The sequence below is a fragment of the Colobus angolensis genome, unplaced genomic scaffold (genome assembly GCF_000951035.1).
Source record: "Colobus angolensis palliatus isolate OR3802 unplaced genomic scaffold, Cang.pa_1.0 Scaffold117, whole genome shotgun sequence".
Taxonomy (NCBI): domain Eukaryota; kingdom Metazoa; phylum Chordata; class Mammalia; order Primates; family Cercopithecidae; genus Colobus; species Colobus angolensis.
In genome coordinates, this window is record NW_012112808.1 from 3,269,692 (window position 1) to 3,292,111 (window position 22,420).

Consider the following 22,420-nt stretch of genomic DNA (forward strand, 5'->3'; position numbering starts at 1 on the left):
TATGGATTATCTTCCTTGTAGGAATAAAATTTGCAAGCACGAAAACTAAAAATCTCTTTTTAAAAAAATATAAGAAGAAAACCAAACCTTCAATGACTCCCCCTTTTTAAAAAAAATTATTTTACTTTAAGTTCTGGGATACATGTGCAGAAGGTGCAGGTTTGTTACATAGGTATACGTGTGCCATGGTGGCTGGCTGCACCCATCAACCTGTCATCCGGGTTTTAAGCCCCACATGCATTAAGTATTTGTCCTAATGCTCTCCCTCCCCTTGCCTCCCACTCCCTGATAGGCCCCAGTATGTGATGTTCCCCTCCCTGTGTCCATGTGTTCTCATTGTTCAACTCCCACTTATGAGTAAGTGAGAACATGTGGTGTTTGTTTTTCCGTTTCTGTGTTAGTTTGCTGAGAATGATGGCTTCCAGTTTCATCCCTGTCCCTGAAAGGGCAGGAAACTCACTCTTTTGTATGGCTGCCATGACTCCCTGTTTCATAACATCAAAAATAGAAGCCGCTCACCACTATTTATTCAAGTTCCTTTCACATTTCTTTACGACTCTAACATTCTGGTAAAGTTTATTCATTTGTCCCCTGAATGTGACCGACAAATTCTTACTTGTCTCTATCTGTCCTCAACATGCCTGTGTGGTTTTCTTTCAGAGTCAAGCTCAAATTCCTCCTGTACGTGTGTGTATATAAATTTATGAGCCAAGACTTGACAGTCCATGAACACGAGTGTCACTACCCATTCAACTGTTTGATTGTAAAATATCACATACTCTGTTCAAAGGGCCCCTTTCATTGCTATTGGGATAGAACCAAAGCTTTGCTATTGGGATTTATGGGATATGAGAGCAGGAAGGAACCTTGAAGAGACCATTCAGAGCAGCCATTCATTTTATAAATAAAGGCATCGAAGCCCAGAGCAGGTAAGTTAATTGTTCAACTCACACAATTAGTAGCATGAAACAGGACCTTGAGTTCAGTACTGTGCTGAGACCAGCTTGTTCTAGCTTGAGACCCAGTTTTCAAATTTTCAGAAACTTTTTCAGCCAGCTGGGGTATTTACACCATAGAAATTGGCAGATTAAAAATTGGGGCATTCTTCTCTTCTCCTGTCCCTAGAGAGCTGGTTGTCAAGCATTTATCAGCACATCATTGACCTTGATTTTTCTCCATTTTCTTGAGAGGTTAAATGGAGGTCCCTTGGGTCCCTTTTTTCTCTATATCATAATAGCCAGTTATCCTGCACTTGCTTGTCACTCAGCAGGGTACAGTTTCCAAAACATCCAGACTTGCCTATCCATCTGTCTGCTTCCCGTCTCTACCTGGATGTCTTACAGTCAACTGAAACTTAAGCTATCCAAAATGAAACACCTGATTCCCTACCAGCCACCTCTAGCCTGCCACTGCCCCAACACCATCCATTACTATTCCTCCAGGTATTTGCTTTGGAAACCTGGAAGGTACCTCTTGATTATTCCTCCCTTTTCCTTATGTTTTGGGTTGAATTGTGCCCCCGCACCCCTCCTAAAATAGTACCCGTGACTGTGACCTTATTAGGAAATAGGGTCTTTGCAGATGCAATTTGATGTAAATTGAGTTAATTCTAGAGTACGATGAGGCTTTAATCCAATGTGACTGGTATCCTTATAAGAAGGGAAGAGACACAGAAAGAGATATGCATGTAATGACAGAAGCAGAGACCAGAATGTTGTGTCTATAAGCCAAGGGATGCCAAAGATTGACAGCAATCATCAGAAGCCAAGAGAAAGGCACTGAACAGATTCTCCCTAGAGCTCTCAGAGAGAGCATGATCCTGCTGATACCTTGATTACAGACTTCTGGCCTCCAGAACTGTGAGAATAAATTTCTGTTACTTTAAGCCATCCAGTTTGTGATAGTTAGATAGAGCAGTCCCAGGAAATAAATACACCTTCCAACGCTCACCCCCTCCATGTTCAATCCATCAGCAAGGCTTTGAATCACATCTCTAAATAGAACTGGGATCTATCTACTTCTGTGCTGTCACTTTAATTCAGGCCACCTTCATCTCTACCTTGGACACTGCCACCATTTCTTCACTAGCCTAGACTTGACCCCTCCATTCCATTCAGAAAGATCCACACAGCGTTATATCATATCTTCTCCTGCTTAGAAGTCTGACTTCTATCGCTCTTAGCATAACCCTCAAATGCCTTAACGTGGCTTATAAGATGCTAGCTGATTCTGGAAAGCTCATCTCAGTAAACTTTCTCTCTCATCTCCTGTGTTCCAGCTGTAACTGTCTGCTGCTTTTTTGTTTGTTTTTTTTTTTTTTTTCAGTTCCTCAAATTTGGCGAAGTCCTTTCCATCTCAGACCTTTGCAAGAAGTATTCTGCCTGAGGAACTCTCTATTGCCTTCCTCCTACTTACTACTTTTCTAACAACCAGCTCCTTCTTACCTTTAAGTCTAGAAAGCCTGTCCCACCACCAGAATAGTCTCTTCCTTCCCAGAAGTGGTCTACAATGTAAATTTTTCCATTCTCACATCAAGTAATGGAGTCCAATTCCCTTCCCCTTGAATATAAGCTGGCTGGCCTGATAGCTCACTTGCAGCCAACAGAAATTGCTAGAAGTTTTGTTGTGTGATTTTCCAGGCAAGGTCCAAAGCATCATGAAGCTTCCACCTAATTTCCTTGGAATGCTTGGTCTGGGGGAACCTGGCACCTAGGTAAGAAATCCAACAACCCTGAGACCACTAGGCTGAAAACAACCTCTGTAGCTTCTCCAGTTGACAGTCTCATCTGAGCTTAGCCTTTATAGCCACTGCTACCATCAAACATGGGAGTGAAACTGTTTGGATCCTTTAGACCAGGCCAGTCAGACTGCCACAGTCTGACTGAATTCCTGATCTACTGGGTTCATGAGGCATAATCTAACAGTTGTTGTTTTAAATAATAACTTTTTGAGGTAGTTTGTCATGCAGCAACAGTAACGGGAGCACCTCCATAGTAGTTATTCACAACTCCCAAACGCTGACATGTTGATTTGACATCTGTGAGATGGGAAGCTCTGTGATAGCAGGGACCATGCCTGTCTTCCTCACTACTGTATCTCCAACAGCTAACATAGGATTTGCTATGTTGTAGGTGCCAAATAAAGGTAAGACAGTGAAGGTGCCCAATAAAGGTAAGACATAGAATTTTCTATGTTGTAGGTGCCCAATAAAGGTAAGACAGTGAAGGTGCCCAATAAAGGTAAGACATAGAATTTTCTATGTTGTAGGTGCCAAATAAACGTAAGACAGTCCCAAAGTCTTAGTATGGTTTTAGGCTACTTAAAGCATTTAAAGCTTGACACTGTACAAAGACTTCTGGGATATCTTATGTTAACCGAAGGAAGGAATGAGCTCTTCCCATCTCAGCCTCTTGTAATGGAATCTGACATTTGCAATTTCAGCCACAAGGAAACAAGTTAGAACTAATTTCTTTCAGGCTTCTAAACTGACCAGTCTTATTCATAATCCTCTACTGAGATGACAAAATGTATTATAAGTTATATTAATATCTTTGGAAAGTTGAAGTAATTTGGTAACATTAAATGTCAGGAAGTAGCTTCATATTAAAGCTGAACAAAGACTATGATTAAAGAGCGACCATCCAATATCAATGAGACAAACACAATTTCTTATTTTTTCACCACCAATTTTAATAAACTCATTAACCCTCGTGATGATGTTTCTGCCAGTGGATGATAGAGAAATTTACAATACTTGAACTGACCCACATTCACCTTAAAATAGAATAGGAAATATCAGCCTCATTTACATAATTGTTTTGGATTCCCTAGACAGAAATAATTTTCAGGGTTGTCATGTCTGTGCATAATCTGCAATTCAAACTAGAGGCTTCAGAATTTTTTCTTTCAACTTCTTTGTGGTAAGAATCCAACTTGTCTCCTGAGGTTAAATCTTGCCTGATACGTTTTATACATACCTGATCTTGTGTTGCAAGATGATTCTACCAACCTAAAATTAGACCGTGAGCATGGTATCTCTTTATGTCTTCAGAATCCTTCTCTAAAGATTTGTGAAAATGCTACCAACCACGAATTCTTCTCTAAGCTTGGCTCTAACATATTTTCTCACATATAGTCATCTTACATAGGTGCTTAATAAATGTGGGATTAAATTACTCAATAAAGGTCACTCGGAAGATGGATCGTATAGCTATACATTGATTACTTTGTTTTGTTTTTTTTTTTTGAATGTCAGTTATGCAGAAGAACATTGATTACTTTGACTTCCCCTTTAAAAGGTATGGGTCACCTCAGACATATAATCTCTTATGTACCAAAAATAGTTTGTAGTAGTGAAATAGTTCAAAACTCTTTTGAACTTTGTGAGAATTCTTTTTTTCTTTTGAGACAGAGTCTTGCGCTGTCGCCCAGGCTGGAGTGCAGTGGCAGGATCTCAGCTCACTGCAACTTCCACCTCCTGGGTTAAAGCAATTCTCCTCCCTCAGGCTTCTGAGTAGTTGGGATTACAGGCGCATGCAGCCATGCCTGGCTAGTTTTTGTATGTTCAGTAGAGATGGGGTTTCACCATATTGGCCAGGCTGGTCTTGAACTACTGACCTAATGCAATCCACCTGCCTCAGCCTCCCAAAGTCAGGTGTGAACCACCACGCCCAGCCAAGAATTATTTCTCAGAGGTGATTTTGATCAATGTATAAAGTCAGGAGGGGCTAGGCTATGCTGCATTAACAAATATCCCCTAAATATCAGTTAATTATTTCTTGCTTATATTACATGACCAATTTGAACGTGTGTGTGTGTGTGTGTGTTGGGCAGGAGGAGGATGTCCTTTAATCATCAAGGCGTACACTTGACAGAGGTTCCATCTTGGGATATGTTTCCAAGATCACAAGGAAAGGAAAAAGGGCACCTGGCAAATTGTGCACTGTCCTGTGATGTTCCTACCTGGAAGTGATGCATGTCTTATGCTCTCACAATTCATTAGCCAAAGCAGTGACATGGCCATGCCCATTTTCAAAGGATGTAGAGTAGTGCAAGCCCTCCATGAGCCTGGAAGGAACAAGAATCACAATATTTGTGAACAGCTGAAATGACTACCACAAATTAGGAAGTGACCCAGGGCTCCCCAAACAAGCAATCGCCTGTTAAAAAGAATACATATTCCAGACTTTCTTTCTCTCACTTCAGGTTTATTTCCAAATGCCCAGTAGAAGGTAGTTAAAATAAAGTTTCAAATAAATACAAGCTCTGTTGAAAGAAATAGTTGATTTGTGTTTGGATAAGAAGATAGGATTCTGTATCTGATAGAATCTCTGTGGCTCCAAAGATAACTACGGTTTGATACTAGAACCATTCTTTCTTTCTTTTTTTTTTTGAGATGGAGTCTTGGTCTGTCACCCAGGCTGGAGTGCAGTGGTGTGATCCTGGCTCACTGCAACCTCCGCCTCCTAGGTTCAAGCAATTCTCCCACCTCAGCCTCCTAAGTAGCTGGGACTACAGGCATGCACTACTGTGCCCGGCTTTTTTTTTTTTTTTTTCAGTAGAGACGGGGTTTCACCACGTTGGCCAGGCTAGTCTCAAGCTCCCGACCTCAAGTGATCCACCCACCTCAGCCTCCCAAAGCTCTAGGACCACAGGCATGAGTCACCACGCCTGGCCTACCAACCATTCCTTTTTTTTTTCGAGATAGAGTCTAGCTCTGTCACCCAGGCTGGAGTGCAGTGGCGTGATCTTGGCGCACTGCAACCTCCGCCTCCTGGGTTCAAGTGATTCTCCTGCCTCAGGACTAGCTGGGATTACACCCACACCCAGCTAATTTTTGTATTTATAGTAGAAACACGGTTTTACCGTGTTGGCCAGGCTGGTCTCGAACTCCTGACCTCGTGCTCCACCCGCCTTGGCCTCTCAAAGTGCTGAGATTACAAATCGAGCCACCACGCCTAGCCCCAACCATTCTTAAAAAAGAAATGTTTAGGTTCTTGCTACCCAAAATGCGGTATGGGACCAGCAGCATCAGCATCATCTGGGAGTTTGCTACAAATGCAGCTTCTCAGCACTGGATTAAGATATCTGGGGAATGCCCATGAAATCAATGATATATCACTTTTGAAATTACAGTCAGGGCCTGGCAGTCTTTTTTTTTTTTTTTAAAGCTGTTCTTTTTAAAATTTGTATTTCCAAACTGTCCTAAGGCTTAAGACTCAAAAAAATTTACAGTGATTAATTATACGAGAAGCAAAACCCACTATATTTAAAAGTTGTGTGTGCATAATATTTCGTTTCATGCGGGCATCTCATGGGACTGAAATCTTAATTTTCTAGTCTCAAAGAGAACGGCAGTTGTATGATGCTACTTTAGCTGGCTTTAGGGCAGGGCAGGTGATACAATACTGAGCACAACCTACACGTCTCACAAAAAGTTCACCAAAAAAGTTCAGGTTTTCCCCACACTTCTTTGGATTAATGATCAGGTCCTCAAAGAAAAACTACTATTTCCAAACTTTATGGAACGCGCACATTCTCACGACCTTTCTGAGATATCACCCATTCTGGGGAGAGGGTATTTTGGTGCATGTGAAAGACACACTATTCTTAACATTAATACAGTAGTACACATCAGAGGCGATAGTCATATTTGGGTTTTTTTCATTCCTAAAAACAGGACTGTATCCACAAAGAATGAAATAGTAAGAAGTAAAATGAAAGAAAATTAATTGCACAAAATTATTTCCTCCCTGAACTGGGGGAGGGAGAGTGGTGCTTTTAAGGAAGTTTCAGTCAATATTGTCCCAACCTCCCAGGAAAACATAAACCTGATTTGATGCTCAACAATAATGCCTAGATTTGTTTAATGCTTGTTGTGAAAATAATTTCCCCCTAGATAAATTTCTTAATGTAATCAGCATCTGGGGGAAGAAAGAAGATACAGACGAATTGCCATACATTTTGTGGCTCTATCTAACATAAATAAGACAAAATTTATCCACCAGTTTTATGATGCATTTTCCTTTATACATGGCTCCTCAAAACTACTGCAGCAGGATACCAAAAACATTTAATGAGAAACATAAAACAGGTGCAGATAAGGTAGAAAATATATGTGTATTCGGAGTCACTAAGAGACACCTCAGTTATCATCCTTATAAGTTAGACATCTTGGCACAGTTTTATTCCCTACTGTTTGTAGTAATTTTTCTGCTACTCCGAAAATAAGCGAGTTTTATCATCTGCAGATACATGACACTTGGATAGGGTGGTTATGGCACTGCCTTCTTGTTTCTCTTGATTAAAAAAAACCTGTTTCACAGGAAAGTAAATCATGATGCCTAACCCAAATATAGAAGAACAGACTGAGCAGAACTAACAAAACTCATTTGCCCTTCTAGTTTTTAAAAATGTGAGTTTTGGACATCTGATTCTTGATCTGACCCTCAAGAAGTGGATCTGGTTATAAAGTGATAACGTTTTACAGTACATGTGACCATAGTTTAGCTGCTATAATATTCTTAATATAGTTATATAACCAGGCTATGCAAGGTTTCTCACAAAACCAGAAAAGCTACTTGATCCCTATCATTCCCTTCCTGTACTGTTTTCAATTACTGGTTTCTCAGATCATTCAGGAAACCACTGAGAATCATTAACAGGTTATTGGAATGCACAGAGTGACTGCCCAAGGACAGTGCACTGGCTCTTTTTAGAAGAACCTGGAAAAGTGCATGCAGACCATTGCAGCTGAGTTGGCAATGGATGATTTGCTTCTCACAGTGTAATGTACAATAGCTGTAATTTAATTGTTAATAGAACATGATATGCAGTCTATCTTCAGACCTCTGTGTTTCCTGTGGTATTTTCTTCTAGGTTGGAGTGTCTTTGCATGATCACATCTTATTCTCTTTTAACAGTTATCAACTCTTTGCTAGATCCCCTTATATAATAAAGAGTATAGTTTATTCTCAGTAGTTTAGCCATCCTCATTATCAACAAATAGAACTAACTGTTGAGATGCTCATACTAATATGCAGAACAGCTTGTCCTTTGTTATTTAGAAATTGTTTATATTAAGTTTATATTCTCTTTTAATTTGTTAAAGATATACTTATAATTCTTTGAGATAGGAATTTCTCATTTATTTATTTCTTCTCATTTATTTATTTATTTGAGAGATGAGATTTCACTATGTTGCCCAGGATGATTTCAAACTCCTGGCCTCAACCAGTCCTCCTGTTTCAGCCTCCGCAAATGCTGGGATTACAGGTGTGAGCTACTACACTCAGCCATTTCTTGTAGTACTAGATCTATATAATAAAAGGATGTTTTTCTGTGATCCCTTAACATTTTCTACACTCATCTGCATGTTCAAAGCATACTTGTTTACTGTTGCCTAGTTTTCCATGTCATTCATTCATTTATCCAATACATATTAATTATCAGTCAGTATTCTCATTACTAAGGGTACTTGAGTGAACAGAGCAGACAAAATCCCCACCCTTAAGAAGCTTATATTATTTTCAAGTTGTTGCAACTTTAGGTGTTTTTTAAAAAATAAAAATTCCCAGCTGATAAAACCAACTTATTTGACAGCTACCTGCCTCACCAATATAACCAAGTTATAGCCAGAACTCAGAAATAACATTTTTGAGCCTCACCAATATAACCAAGTTATAGCCAGAATTCAGAAATAACATTTTGGAGCATTTATTTTGTGTCTGGTAATGTGCCAACCACTTTACATTTATTTTAGCTCATTTAATGCTTACAACAACTAAAAGGAGATACTATTAGGATCCCTATTTTACAGACGAAAAAAGTGAAGATCAGAGAGATTAGTTAAGCAGAGGGTACAAGATTAGGTTCCACTTGACTCTTAACAACCATTTCATATTCCATGTAATGCTTTACAGACATCTGATGAATGGATGAATGAATGAAAGCATGGGAATTTTTTTGGGAATTCCCATTCAGCTTGGCATAAATACTAACTCGTTAGATTACCCTAGAAAAATCTAGACTTTTTGTGGGAAGAAAAGAGTGGGAAGGGTGGTAGGGAATTATTTTTTCGAGATGACTGGGTTCTACTCAGCATGGTTGCCTTATCTGGTGAGAGATGAGAATTGGGCAGACACCAGTTCTGTCTGCCCTGGGCCCTCAAACTGGGTAGCCTCTGAGATTCAAGTTCATCAGCAGAGTGTTGGAGGACAGTTCCTGCAGAGCCCCAGGAATCAGAGGAGACTTGGAGGCAGGAGGAATCGGCTATCCTAAAGGTGATTTTAAACCGGGGCAGCCAGAGCCCAAAGAAGGGCGAAACCAGAACTGCCCAGTAGCATGAGGGGCACAGCCTGTAAAATTACATAGGATTTGTAAAGGCGGAAGGCATTCTTGCGCGGGGTAAAGCTTCGCAAGGTCGTGGTAAGGGAAATGATTCACTCTTCTTCCCTATTCCCTCGCAGCATGCTCCCCACAAACCCCGTCCCTTTCCCCATTTCCATTTCCGGACTCTTCTCCTGCCCGCAGGGCATACGCACGCGCAAAGAGATTACCAGCCCGGGCCGCCAGAGACTCGGAAGCATCGATCTGCTCTGCGCTCGGCTTGTAGACTTGTGGGCGCTCGATTGAGGAGCGTGGCAACGTTACTTCCGGTGCCTGGCTCCGTTTCCTGCTTTTGGTTCTTACGGGAGACGGCGTAGGCCTTAGGTGGGTTCGTGCACGTTTTACCTCGCTGTTTCGGTTTTCCTGGCTCCTCGGCCCTTTTCTCCCTTGTTGCAGCTGGGAACGGACGAAGCGCGAAGCTGGGGTGGGGACGCGTTTGGCCCTGGTTTGGATCTCGGAGTACCCGGGTAGGCCGGGGGCGAGGAAGAGATGGGAGACTGACTCTGGGGCCGGGCATCGCGTGGCAGCTCCCTTGGACTTCGTTAGGGGGCCTCAGGCGAAGGTGCTTGTGTCTGGAGAGGCGGGAGGCTTGCGCTTAGAAAGTAAAGGATAATGTCCGTCTGCTTGTGCGAGGCGTTGACAGTTCACTGCGCTTTCAGGTGTCTTCCAGCGGTTCCCTTTTGGTGGTGGCGGGTAATTCAGGGTGCCCCTGTAACAATCCAGCCCACGATCAAACCTCGCATGAAACCCCGCAAGAGCCTCCCCTTTGTCCCCCTCCCTTCAGTTTGACCTCTGCCTCAGTCACTTCCCTTTCGTCGTCTCCTTTGTGACCCTTGCCGCTTCTCCAGATTTCGATTTAGGGGGTCCCAAGGCTTGGAGAAGCGTTACGTTTTACCTGTTACCTGCACAAGTGCAGCCCCTGCTTGTAGGCTCTTCCCTTGTCAGTCATCCAATGCTGTTCACGTACAGTGGATGCTCTGTAAATATTTGTGAGATAAAGGAATATGTGGGGCACACAAGGAAATCAAGCAAGTTCACAATTTGCAAGTAAAAACCACGTAAAAAAATGCAATAGTGTGGTAGACGAGGAAGAGAAGTGTAGAGGAGAAAGCAAGGGCTGAATTTCCAGGCCTGATGCTTATTAGCTGTGTGACCTTAGGCACGTTCCTTAACTGGTAATAGCTGTTAATAATAGCTACTCTAAGTGCTTACCGCTGATGCAAAACTGTGCTAGAACTCATTTAGTCTTCTGAGTTCGATTGGGTAGGTTCTGTTACCATTGTCATTTTACTGATGAGGACCTGACAGATTAAGGAACTTCCCTCAGGCAAACAGCTAATAAGAAGCATAAATAGGATTTGAATTCACATCTGGCTGGTACTAGAATCTGAGTTTAAGGGTCATGCCACACTGCTGTCGTTGAGCTCCTTTCTTTCAAGTCGGTTAGAGGTAACCTTGGAGTCCAGATAGCTTGGTGATGCTGTATACAAATTAAGTAATAGGTATGGAAGGACTTTGTAAGTGCACCCAAGAAGTAGTTGGCAAACTCCATTAATGTCTAACCTTATGATTTTCACTGGATGTACATTTACTACTATGTCATTTTTCTTCAAATCTGCATTTTAAAATTATTGAGGAGGTGGAAAGAACATATTACTTGTCATAAGTGAAAAGTAAGTGTGAAAATAAATGTGTTGAATTAAATGATGTTACTAAAATCTGGCTAGGTATTGGTGCTCCAAGTTTTGAGCATGAGAAACTCTTCTCCTTTTGTATGAAAAGGAGGGCTAGTAGGTGCTGGAGGTACACTAAAGGCTTCAGCCAAACTGACATTTTCTGACAATTGGGATTGAAAGAGAAGTGAAAGGTTAATAATTCTTGTGTTGTGTCCTTATGCCACAGTCCAGTATAATTTACTCCTTCCTTTTTATAACAGAGTTTTTACTGTCTCCTTCTGAAGAATTTAACACAAACATGGATATCAGACCAAATCATACTATTTATATCAACAATATGAATGACAAAATTAAAAAGGAAGGTAAGTGCTTTTTAAAATACTTGTTCACTACTAAAATGTGTTTATTTACTACTGTCTTAAAAATTGTATTGCCTCAAAACCTCTCACGTCGTCATCTTAGTGCCTGAAATAATGGTTTATCCCATTTCCTATAGGGATTTGAAGGCTTTTAAAAAACAAAAATAGGTAGGAATTGACAGTGTGTACAGCCTGTTTCTACTCATAGATATAATGGTTTCATCTGACTTTTAAAATTGCATATAGCCAATGGGAATAGTATATGTTTTTATAAACATTAAATATATATAACTATAAATAAGTGAATGGTGGGGAGGCAACTCAATGCAGTATCATTTTATGAAGACTTTTGTCATTATCTTATTACCAATGACTTGTTTCTTTTCTAATTTGGACAGAATTGAAGAGATCCCTGTATGCCCTGTTTTCTCAGTTCGGTCATGTGGTGGACATTGTGGCTTTAAAGACCATGAAGATGAGGGGGCAGGCCTTTGTCATATTTAAGGAACTGGGCTCATCCACGAATGCTTTGAGACAGTTACAAGGATTTCCATTTTATGGTAAACCAATGGTAAGCCAATTCCATTATTTCACTTTAATCAAGAAATTAATGATATTGATGGTGCAGTAGATTTGTAAATATGCTTGAAACTGTGGCTGTTGCTTTCTGCTTTTAATTACGTGTGTTTGGGTTTATGTGTTTTTATAGAAAAACAATAGCAGTAGAGTTTAATTTATGACGGTTAAGATGGCTGAAAACAAAATACATTGAGATGTAGAATATTTAAAAAAATAATGGTAGTCTAGGCAATAGTCTTATCTCAAAAAGTTAGAAATTAGTAATAACCTGGAAGACTTGAAAAGAAACCTGTTTGTAAACTTGTAAAACATTACAAAAGTCAAGAGCTACAGAGGAAATTCAGTCTGAAGTTTTAGAAAATGCTGTAGTGAGGTACTATATGTCAGAAGCTACATGGTCTAGATGAAACAGTGATCTAAAGAAAAATGATAGGTTTAAACTCATAGGTTTTAGGAATAACAATGGAAATGAAATGGTTATGCACGGAGAGTTTTAAACTCAGGAATGTCATAATGAGATTCACATCTAGCTGCTGGATGAAGGTCGCATTGTGGTTGGGACAGAAAGGAAGTGGGAAACTCAGGAGGCCCTTGATGTAAATCAGAGATGTAGAGGATCAGATAACGGTGACCACAGAGTGTGAAGCAAGGGGTTCTCTATGTCTGAGGGAATATACTGTACCTTGGGTGTGGATTCCAAACTGCTTTTTTTCTGCGATTAGAATGTGATGTGAAGGGGTGTTGGACAAAGAGCCAGAGACTAGGGTTTAGAGGAGCTGGGTCTTCATTCTGGTTGTACTATTAACTGGCTCTGTGCATGTAGTCAGTTTTACCACCTCTGAAGTGTAAACAAATTGATTCTTTGGTCTAATGCAGGCATCAGCAAAAACTGTAAAGAAGTACCTAATACTTTAGGCTTTGTAGGCCATATGTGGTTTCTGTTACCTATTCTTTTATGTGCTTATGTTTTTTAACAACCCTTTAACATTATCAAAAAAAGTTCATGTAGGCCATGCAGGCCATGGGCAGGGTTTGGCTCAGACTGTAGTACAGACCACTGATCTAATCCCTTCATTTTACAGATGAAGAACCAGGCACAGAAAGTTTAATTGTTCATCTAGGTTATAGTAATATAACCAGTGGCAGCATCAGGAGTTGACAACTAATCCAACAGCTAGTATTGTGATTTTTTTTTTTTTTTTTTTTTTTCTGTATTACAGGTCAGCAAACTTTCCGTAAAGGACCAGATAGTAAATACGTTACACTTTGCAAGCCAGATAATCTGTGTTGCAACTACTACTCAGCTCTGCTTTTATAGCAGGAAGAGCAGTCACAGATAAGAACAGGCAGTGTTCGCTACAGACAGTAATGTGAGGACTCCTGTTTGTATTTATTTATTTATTTATTATTATTATTATTATTATTATTATTATTATTATTTGAGACGGAGTCTTGCTCTGCCGCCCAGGCTGGAGTGCAGTGGCGTGATCTCAGTTCACTGCAAGCTCCACCTCTCAGGTTCACGCCAGTCTACTGCCTCAGCCTTCCAAGTAGCTGGGACTACAGGCGCCTACCACCATGCCTGGCTAATTTTTTGTATTTTTAGTAGAGATGGGGTTTCACTGTGTTAGTCAGGATCGAGGACTGCTGTTTTCTACCACGATGTTTAATTCAGGACTGAGCACCTTCTGTTACTAGAGCAAATTCTTCTCATTCTCTATCCAGCTCTTCTTTTCCCATCACTTCCCAGCTGACTAGACACCATTTTTGTGGACAGGCCTATCCCAGGAAACTGTGGGATAGTACCTGTGTAATCTAATTTTTAGTAAATTGGTGTTGCCTGAAACCAGTGGTTCTCGCGTAGTAGTATGAAGAAACACCATATTGGCAGCAGCATAGGGTCTGGGTTTTAGCTTACATCTAAAATTACTTTAACTTGAAAGTAATTTTAACTTGAACATTTTAACTTGAAAGAAAGTTTCTTCCCATGGAGGGTTTAGAGCTATTTTGCTAAGTGGAGATGACAAGTTTGCATGTGTCTGTTACTCAGATACAGAAAAGGAAATTGTTTGCTGTGTTGTGCACCAGCTTCACCTTGCCAACTAATTATTTTTTAAAATGAGTAGGAAAAGTGTATTAGATTGATTATTGTATTGAAGCATTTTGGGAGGTCCATTCTTTTCCTACAGAAAGGTAACAGAGAACTGCCAAATCTCCAGCATCTTAGAAGAGGGGAAATAGAGTTTTTTGGGCTGTCTTGTTTATGTCTTATTGTGGTTTTAGTTGCTCTTCTGTTTTAACTCCAACATACCAGATCAGAAATGAACAAAATTTGCTATAACTTGGAACTCAGAACAGAATTACTCTCTGATTCAAGGGCATTTAATTAATGCCGAAAGTACCTTAGTAAAATAGAACCGTCTTCCTAAAGGCTTTGTCATGAAAACTTTGGCGTAAGTAAATCTTGCCCTTCTCTAAGTTGTGGTTAGATTTTTATCTCTAACAGGTATTTAGTCTAGACTAGGGTTTCTCAATCCTGTCACTTTGGACGTTTTGAAATGAATGATTCTTTGTTGCAGGGTGCTGTCTTGTTCATTACAGGGTGTTTAACAGCATCCCTGGCCTCTACCCACAGGGTGCCAGTAGCATAACAATGAGTAATGTCTCCAGCTAGTGCCAGTTGTGCACTGGCAGACAAAATCACCTCTGGTTGAGAACCACTGGTTTAAATGAACCAGCTAAGAGCTATTGCTGAGATCAGATATTTTCACAGGTGACTCGGTCATAAGGACAGACAAATCAGGTCACCCAAGATCAGTTCAGGTCAGGCACAAGGTTGCAGAGCCAAGGGAGTTGTGAGGGAACCCTTAGGACGAAGTCAGAAGTTAGTCTAACCCTTCAACTTGTCTCCTTTCGGTTAGATGATGATGGCAAGACTAGCAGAGTTGCACGCAGGGATAAGCACACTTAAAGCCACTGTGGTACAGCGGCCCAGGCCAGCCAGAAAGAGCCTGGGATTCTGAGGTGTGGGTTTAGGCTTACTCCTTCCCCTCTTGTTTCCCCAGTGTAGTCATCTCTAGCTGAAGTAAAAGAAGAGGAAGAATTGATCTTGGTTTTGACAAATTCTCTGCTTTGTTAATCCACACTACTTTAAAATGTTTCTTGTTCTCTTCAGATCAAGATCAAATTCTTGTTACATGAGGCAATAAAATTTTGCATACCTATTTTATACAAAGTAATTTGTACAGATGACTACAGAGCAGTAATTTGTAGGATTATTGCATTTTGATCAGAGAGGTAGTAATTCTTTCAGCTCCAGGGAGGAAGAGTTTGCTTGAAATGGAGGTTGGAGATTACAGATAGTCATATGTAGATAGCAGTTTAACTCATGGCAGAAATACTCAGACAGTTCATTGGCTCTGAGTGTAGTTATGTGATCATGCTTCAGGCCAGGGCTACTCAAAGTGTGGTCCCCATGCCAATAACATTACCACCTTTGTGCTTGTTAAAAGTGCAGAATCCCAGGTTCGCCCAGACCTACTACATCAGAACTTTTACCTGCTTTCCAGGCATTTGGAATGCAAACTATAATTGATGAAATACTATCCTGGACAAGTTTTTGAACCTTTCCCTGTTGTAACAGGTGCCTGTTGGTGCCGGCATGGAAGGCATATGCAAGTGGTCCAGTCACACTGTCCGTGATTTCATTCTTTTGCTTTCTTTTAAAACATTTTAAAATTTGGTAAGTTGTTTCCACTGTTAAAGTCACTTCACGTAAAGGTGATAGATCCAAAGGAAAGTCATTCCCAGTCTTCTGTACTTTAACTGTTGGAAGTAACGTTCCATATGACACATCCCACAGCTGATTGACACGTTGTAGCTTCTATTGAGAGTCACTGGTAAGGGGAAGGCAACTCTCCAATGCATTTTTTGTTGTTGTTGTTTTCTTTGTGCATCTGTTTTTTTAAACACACGTGCTTATAGCAGCTTTATTCATAATTGCCAAAAACTGTAAACCAAATATCCTTCATTGGATGATGTAAAACAAATTGGTACATCAATACAATGAAATACTACTTGCCGTTAAATGCAACGGCATAGATGAATCTCAAAGGCATTATGCCAAGTGAAGGAAGGCAGCCTCTGGGTTACGTGATGTATGATCCTATCTGTGTGACATTCTGGAAAGGGCAGCAGGGACAGAGAACAGATGAGTGTTTGGAAGAGGAGGGATGGGGTAACAAAGGGGAAGCATGAGGGGATTTTTAGGTGACAGAACTGCCCTATGTCCTGTTTGTGGTGGTAGATACATTAATCTATACAAGTGTTACAACTCAGAGCAGTACATCCAAAAAGTTACCATGCAAAAAAGTTATATTTAAGGCCCCAAATTTATGATGTTTAGAATTCTGAAAAATGAAAAAAAAATTCAAATAAACTTATTAAAAATGGTTTGAAAGAAATTTTCCATCTAATTTTCTGCCAGAAAAGTTGTTCTGTGGGGGCTCTGCCACACTAGCTCTAGCGTTCTGTGGGCCTATTCTGTCTGTAAAACAGGATTAGTCTAGAACAGTGATTTTCTTTCTTTTTCCCAAGCTCCCTCAAATTGCATCCCCGGGTGCTCCCTCTGTGACTGTGGGGTGCGGGTAGGTTTGGAGAGAAAAAGGCGTTTGGCCTCCACTGGACTCTGGAGCCCAGTTCTATGTCAAGCTGAGCAGTTTTGCTTTTGTTTGTTTTATATGTTGTTTGTTGAAAACATCTGGATTAGAATAGCTGGTCTTGAGCCGGATTCCCAGGCACCGAGGAGGTTTGAACAGTTCTGGATTCCAAAGCCCGCTGGTGGAGCCCACTCATTTGTCCCTTTAACACTTCAATGCAGTTTTCTCTGTTCTTCGATTAAATGGAGAGAAGCCGCGGCACAGATATTTCAAAAAGTCCTATGTTTCTCACATGAAAATGTATGGGTTTTTTAATCTAATAAACACACTTGAATCTAACTTTGTCTAAATTATGAATTATATCCCACAGTTTATTTCCATTTGGCACTCAGTATATTTTGACAGATTTCTTTAAGGATGTGTTTAAAATTAGCTTGTAGTGTATTTGCGTAATGAAATTTGAAATATTAATGACTAGTGTAAACATCCTTCAGCATGAGAAGTAACCTGTTTTCAAATAATTAAAACAGCGAATACAGTATGCAAAAACAGATTCAGATATAATATCTAAAATGCGTGGAACTTTTGCTGACAAAGAAAAGAAGAAAGAAAAGAAAAAAGCCAAAACTGTGGAACAGACTGCAACAACCGCAAACAAAAAGCCTGGCCAGGTAAGATAAACCAAAAAAGTTCCTGTTTGTCTTGATGTTAAAAACTTGATAGATGCTTGTCTTACAGGTGAAGAATGATCTTAGGCTTGTCTGTATATGTGCATAAATGTGTGTTTAAAAGGTGGTTTTAAGAAGCTAGAATAGTTGACTTCTAAAATTCAGTATTAAGAAACAAAATATAAACCTTAACATATGCAGATTTATATTAAGCAATTTTAAATTTGCATGGCTTAATTCCATCATTCTCTAAAATATGTTAATACCTTTTGGTTTATTTCTCAAGTTTTGCTGCCTATAAATAATACTGTAGTTATTATTTTTAATCAATAGTACTTCACTCAAAGTGTCTTTCTTTGAATAATTCAGTAATACAAAATATAATTTGAAATACCAGATAAAAGTGAAATTAACTGCTGGGCGCCATGGTGGCTCATTGCTATAATCTCAGCACTTTGGGAGGCTGAGGTGGGTGGATCACCTGAGGTCAGGAGTTCAAGACCAGCCTGGCCAACATGGTGAAACCTCGTGTGTACTAAAAATACAAAAAATTAGCTGACTGTGGTGGTGGATGCCTGTAATCCCAACTACTCAGGTGGCTGAAGCAGGAGAATCGCTTGAACCCAGGAGGCAGAGGTGGCAGTGAGGCAAGATTACGCCGTTGCACTTCAGCCTGGGCAACAAGAGCAAGACTCCATCAAAAAAAAAAAAAAAAAAACGTGAAATTTACCAAAAAGTAATTACTTCTGGATTGAAAGTGATTAAAAGTCAGTTTTACTAAATGACTTATGTCCAGCTGGTTTTAAAAGTAAGACTAGACCTTGGTTTTCTGTTATATATTTATTCATAATTTTAAAGCTAAGAGGTTAAATTTTATAATATACTATTTAAAGTTTAGGGCTAGCCTTAACAAAAATAACCGACAAATTAAGAACATGAATGTTTGAGTCAGTGTTAAGATATAAATTCTTAAAGTAAAATTAGATGGAATAAGAAGGATATCTGTTGGAATTAACGTTATTTTTAATGCAGTATTTATAAATATAAATACCTGCTGCCTTTTTGGAGGGATTGGATATTTAAACTCTCCCTATTTCTTTTGCTTAGGGAACTCCAAATTCAGCTAATACCCAAGGAAATACAACACCAAATCCTCAGGTAATTTTTTTTCCATGTCGTGCTTACCTTGAAATAAGATTGTAAAAATTACAATAGTGGTATACAACAATTTGCATGTCTCCAAAAACAAAATGATTTCATCTACAAGACATAGTGCGTTAAATTGTCTCCACTAATGTAAAAGCTCACTCCTAAAGAACATTTTAATCCTTTTTAGAGGGAGAAAACAACACCTGACTTTATTTCTTGTTTTCCATAATGAATCAGTGACAGAATCAAAATGATAAACTTTAAACTCTGCGAGGGCTGGGAGCAAGCATGTTTGTTTTCCCTACAGTACCTAAAGCTTTCCACAGTTGCGTGGATGAGGGTTAACTGGCAGGGTCAGGGGCTCTCTTCCATTCCAGTTGGTTGAAACACTAGTGTTTTCTGGAGACTCACACACTCTTTGGGCATACAGTTTTATAGTTACCTTTGCACTTCCTGAACACAAATAAATTTCAGCCTTTTTTTTTTTTTAAGCCTCCATGTACAAATGTTTTGGAAACTCTGTATTAAATCTCCCCACGATGTACCTCAAAGAGAAAGCCTCAGTAATGTGCTGATGGTTTCATACTTTTGTTTTCAGATGCTGGAGTCTGGCGAGATCCTTAAATCCATAGAATTCTCTGTACCACTGAGGTTTTTCTCCTCTTGTTTTAAGTTACTTGGATTTTTCATCTCCTCAGCATTTATAGTCCAGTTCACAAATGCCAGCACTTAATCTTCTAAGCCTTGAGTTGTTCACTAATTGTTTTTTACACTTGCTCTTTTCTCTTTAATGAAAGCAGCCTGAAGACAGAGCTCTTTTCTTACATACAAGACCCTTTCTCTGGTGCCCCATAACCTCTGGATGGGACATCAAATGAGTAATATCTAATAAACTAAGTGTTTGTTACTGCTTGTTTGTATGTAACTAGATGCTGTGCATATCTCATTTACTTGCCAAAAATAAGTGCATTAAAAGTCCCTAAGCAGTGGTTCTCAGTGGTAATCGTTCTAGTTCTGTTTTTGTTTTTTTTTGTTTTTTTCTTTTTTTGGGTTTAATATGCTGGGAAGTAGTAATAGTAAAGAGGAATCAAGTATCTGATACTGAGTTTGGTAACCAGCTATGGAGGGGTGACATTGCTGGCCATCTATAATTTTGTTAAGATCTTTGATTATGTTATCCAGGTGACAAAATTCTCCAATCACGACTCACCTCCAGATGTGTAAAACATAATTGTTTCATATACTGTTAAACACTTAAGAGATTTGTAATTTTCCAAACCTTTAATGTCTTGACTTGAATGTCTGCCTTGCTTAGTTACTGTAAGGTTTTGATTTATTTCTCCAGTGTCGTTGTTTTTCAGTTTTATTGTTTGATATAGTAAGATTTCACGTGCCTAGCTTACGATGCTGTTTAAACTTACAAGCTAACTTTGCCTTTTTACTTTTTAATAGGTCCCTGATTACCCTCCAAACTATATTTTATTCCTTAATAACTTACCAGAAGAGACTAATGAGATGATGTTATCCATGCTGTTTAATCAGTAAGTTTTTTCATAAATAAGTCTGTTTTCTGAGAGCTTCCTCACAGGACAAGTAGCACTTCCATGGGTTGAATACATTGATCACACAGCAGTAATTCCTTACAGGTTCATTGATTTGGTCTGGGATGAATCATGAATTGGAGCCAATTTGCCGATTTAGCAAATAAAGAGCTAAATTTCCTCTAATGTTTGAATTCTTAACTCTAATTGATATAACAACAAAGCTTTGATATAATATAAAATAGAATTAGTTTATTCTTGCCGTTCCTCCATTGGTGTCAATTATATTTTAGGCTCTTCCATCTACTCAGTATTCTTGGCTAGGGTATGGTTATTTTTCTTGGACTAGTATTAGGAAGTTGCTTAACAAATTTTAACACAAAGCCAACATTTATGTACTTGCTGTATACGTGAATTGTTTTTCTTCTTAATAGGTTCCCTGGCTTCAAGGAAGTACGTCTGGTACCAGGGAGGCATGACATTGCTTTTGTTGAATTTGAAAATGATGGGCAGGCTGGAGCTGCCAGGGATGCTTTACAGGGATTTAAGATCACACCGTCCCATGCTATGAAGATCACCTATGCCAAGAAATAACATTTGGGACAGTCGTCTTTAAAGGACTTGGTGTTATTTATAGTGTTTGTTTTGATAACATTGGCCTGGGTCATTTTAATAGTTAGAGATCTAGGGGGAGTAAAAGTGAAATTGTTGTGAAGGACTTAAATTATCCAGTGTTTCTTTAGCCTTGGTGAACTATGAAATACAAAGACCTTAATTTTGTACAATAAACTTTGTATTCTGTGTATATAATGCTTTCTTTATTGACCTATTGCCCTATCATCAGATGACTGTTCTGGTCTAGAACACACTTAAGGTTTATAAAATTGTATAATAGGATGCTTTTCTAGTGTTATTTTGGTGGAGCTAATGATACAACATCATTGAACCATTTTAATAAAAGTTAAGTAGAATTAGATCACAGAAGTTAGTAGATGACTGTTGTATTAATGGTAATAATGATTGTTCTGGGTATTAGAAGAAAATGAGACCTAGGCGGGATCTAAATTTGATCTTTGTATCCTTTTAAGAAAGGAATATATTATTTTGCTGGTAGTAGGGATTCCACAAGTTTTCTTCATTCAGTATTAAATAAAGGCTGTGCTTACTGTTTACTGAGAAAACGGAAAGGGAATGCTGTCTTCAAACTGCATTTAATGCGCTTTCCTTCATGAGGCAGGACTGTTCTGAGGTTAATACCCAACCTCTTTAGTGAAAGACCTCCGGGGTAAAAATTTTACGATCTGTAGTCTTTTTTTTTTCCCCTTAAGACAAATAGGCTGATTAATAAAGAGTTGCCAGTACTAAGTTTGCTACTTCTTTGTAATTCTTAAACACCAATGTTCAAATATTTCCAAAGCCCATTTTCTTTAGCTTTTGATTTATATTTAAGCCTATCGATTCAGTCCTCTGCTGAATAAACCATGGGTATCTCCAGAAGTGGACAATTTGTTTTTAGAAATATGGTACATACTGATAGTAACAACAACAAAAAAGAAAACAGTACTTTTTTTTTGGTATTTCTGTTTTACTACTCCTTGAACAAAACTTCTATCACTTGGAATTTTTATTGTCTACTTATGGAAAGACCACTTTTAGACTTATGTAGACAGATGATCACATCACTCTTATGCACACATAAAGAGGGAAAAAATTTTTCCTATAACTTTTCCACATTTAGTCTGACTCTCCTGAGTAACTTTTTTAACCCAGTTGTCAAGCTCCTGTACTTTTGTAAAATATATTAACAGTGAATTACTAGAAAATGGGCCATGCTCTTGTATATTACAGTGATGTCAATTGCTGATAAAGTTTCTAACTGCTCACTCTCGGATACTGTACTTTTCTAAGAACTGGATATAATTCACAGACTGATCCCATGCCCAGGCCTGGCCATGCTTTGAGTGGCTGTATTGGAGCAGAAAGGTCAAGGTGGCTCACCTGGGGTGAGAATGAGGGGGGTGAATAGTAAGAGGGGTCGTGTAGGTCTTCTTAAGGATTTGCTTATACTCGGAGTGAAATGGGGAACTATTTTAGAGAATTTTTTAATGTGGTTTAGAATTTACGTACAATAAAGTTCACCCATGTTAGTGTTCCATTTGATGAGTTTGGGCTATTGTATATAGTCACGTAATAATTTTAAGTACAGAGCTTTCCATCACCCCCAAAAGTTCCTTTGTACCCCTTTGCAGTCAGTCTATTTCCCTCTACTCCTGGCGCTAGTCAACTACTGATCTGCTTTCTGTGCCAACAGTTTTGCCCTGTCTAGAGTGCTTTGGAAATGTATCTATTGTTGCCTATACCAGCAGTTCCACCAATGAATGGGCATTTGGGTTCTCCAATTTG

The 22,420-nt window shown here is 39.2% G+C and overlaps 1 protein-coding gene across 4 annotated transcripts; it reads left to right on the forward strand.

Moving 5' to 3' along the window:
• The first annotated feature begins 9,607 nt into the window (after positions 1–9,607).
• Positions 9,608–21,377, forward strand: SNRPB2 (small nuclear ribonucleoprotein polypeptide B). 4 transcript variants are annotated; one of them, XM_011962713.1, is made up of 7 exons: positions 9,608–9,711; positions 11,324–11,425; positions 11,821–11,993; positions 17,190–17,330; positions 18,435–18,485; positions 19,929–20,017; positions 20,452–21,377. In XM_011962713.1, exons 2-7 carry the CDS (start codon positions 11,362–11,364, stop codon positions 20,609–20,611), a joined length of 678 nt encoding a protein of 225 aa, XP_011818103.1. In that variant the 5' UTR covers positions 9,608–9,711; positions 11,324–11,361; the 3' UTR covers positions 20,612–21,377. The 4 variants fall into 4 exon arrangements, with proteins under 4 accessions (XP_011818103.1, XP_011818094.1, XP_011818120.1 ...); XM_011962704.1 differs by having other exon boundaries at positions 9,611–9,811; XM_011962730.1 differs by having other exon boundaries at positions 9,660–9,711; positions 11,856–11,993.
• The last annotated feature ends 1,043 nt before the right edge of the window (positions 21,378–22,420 follow it).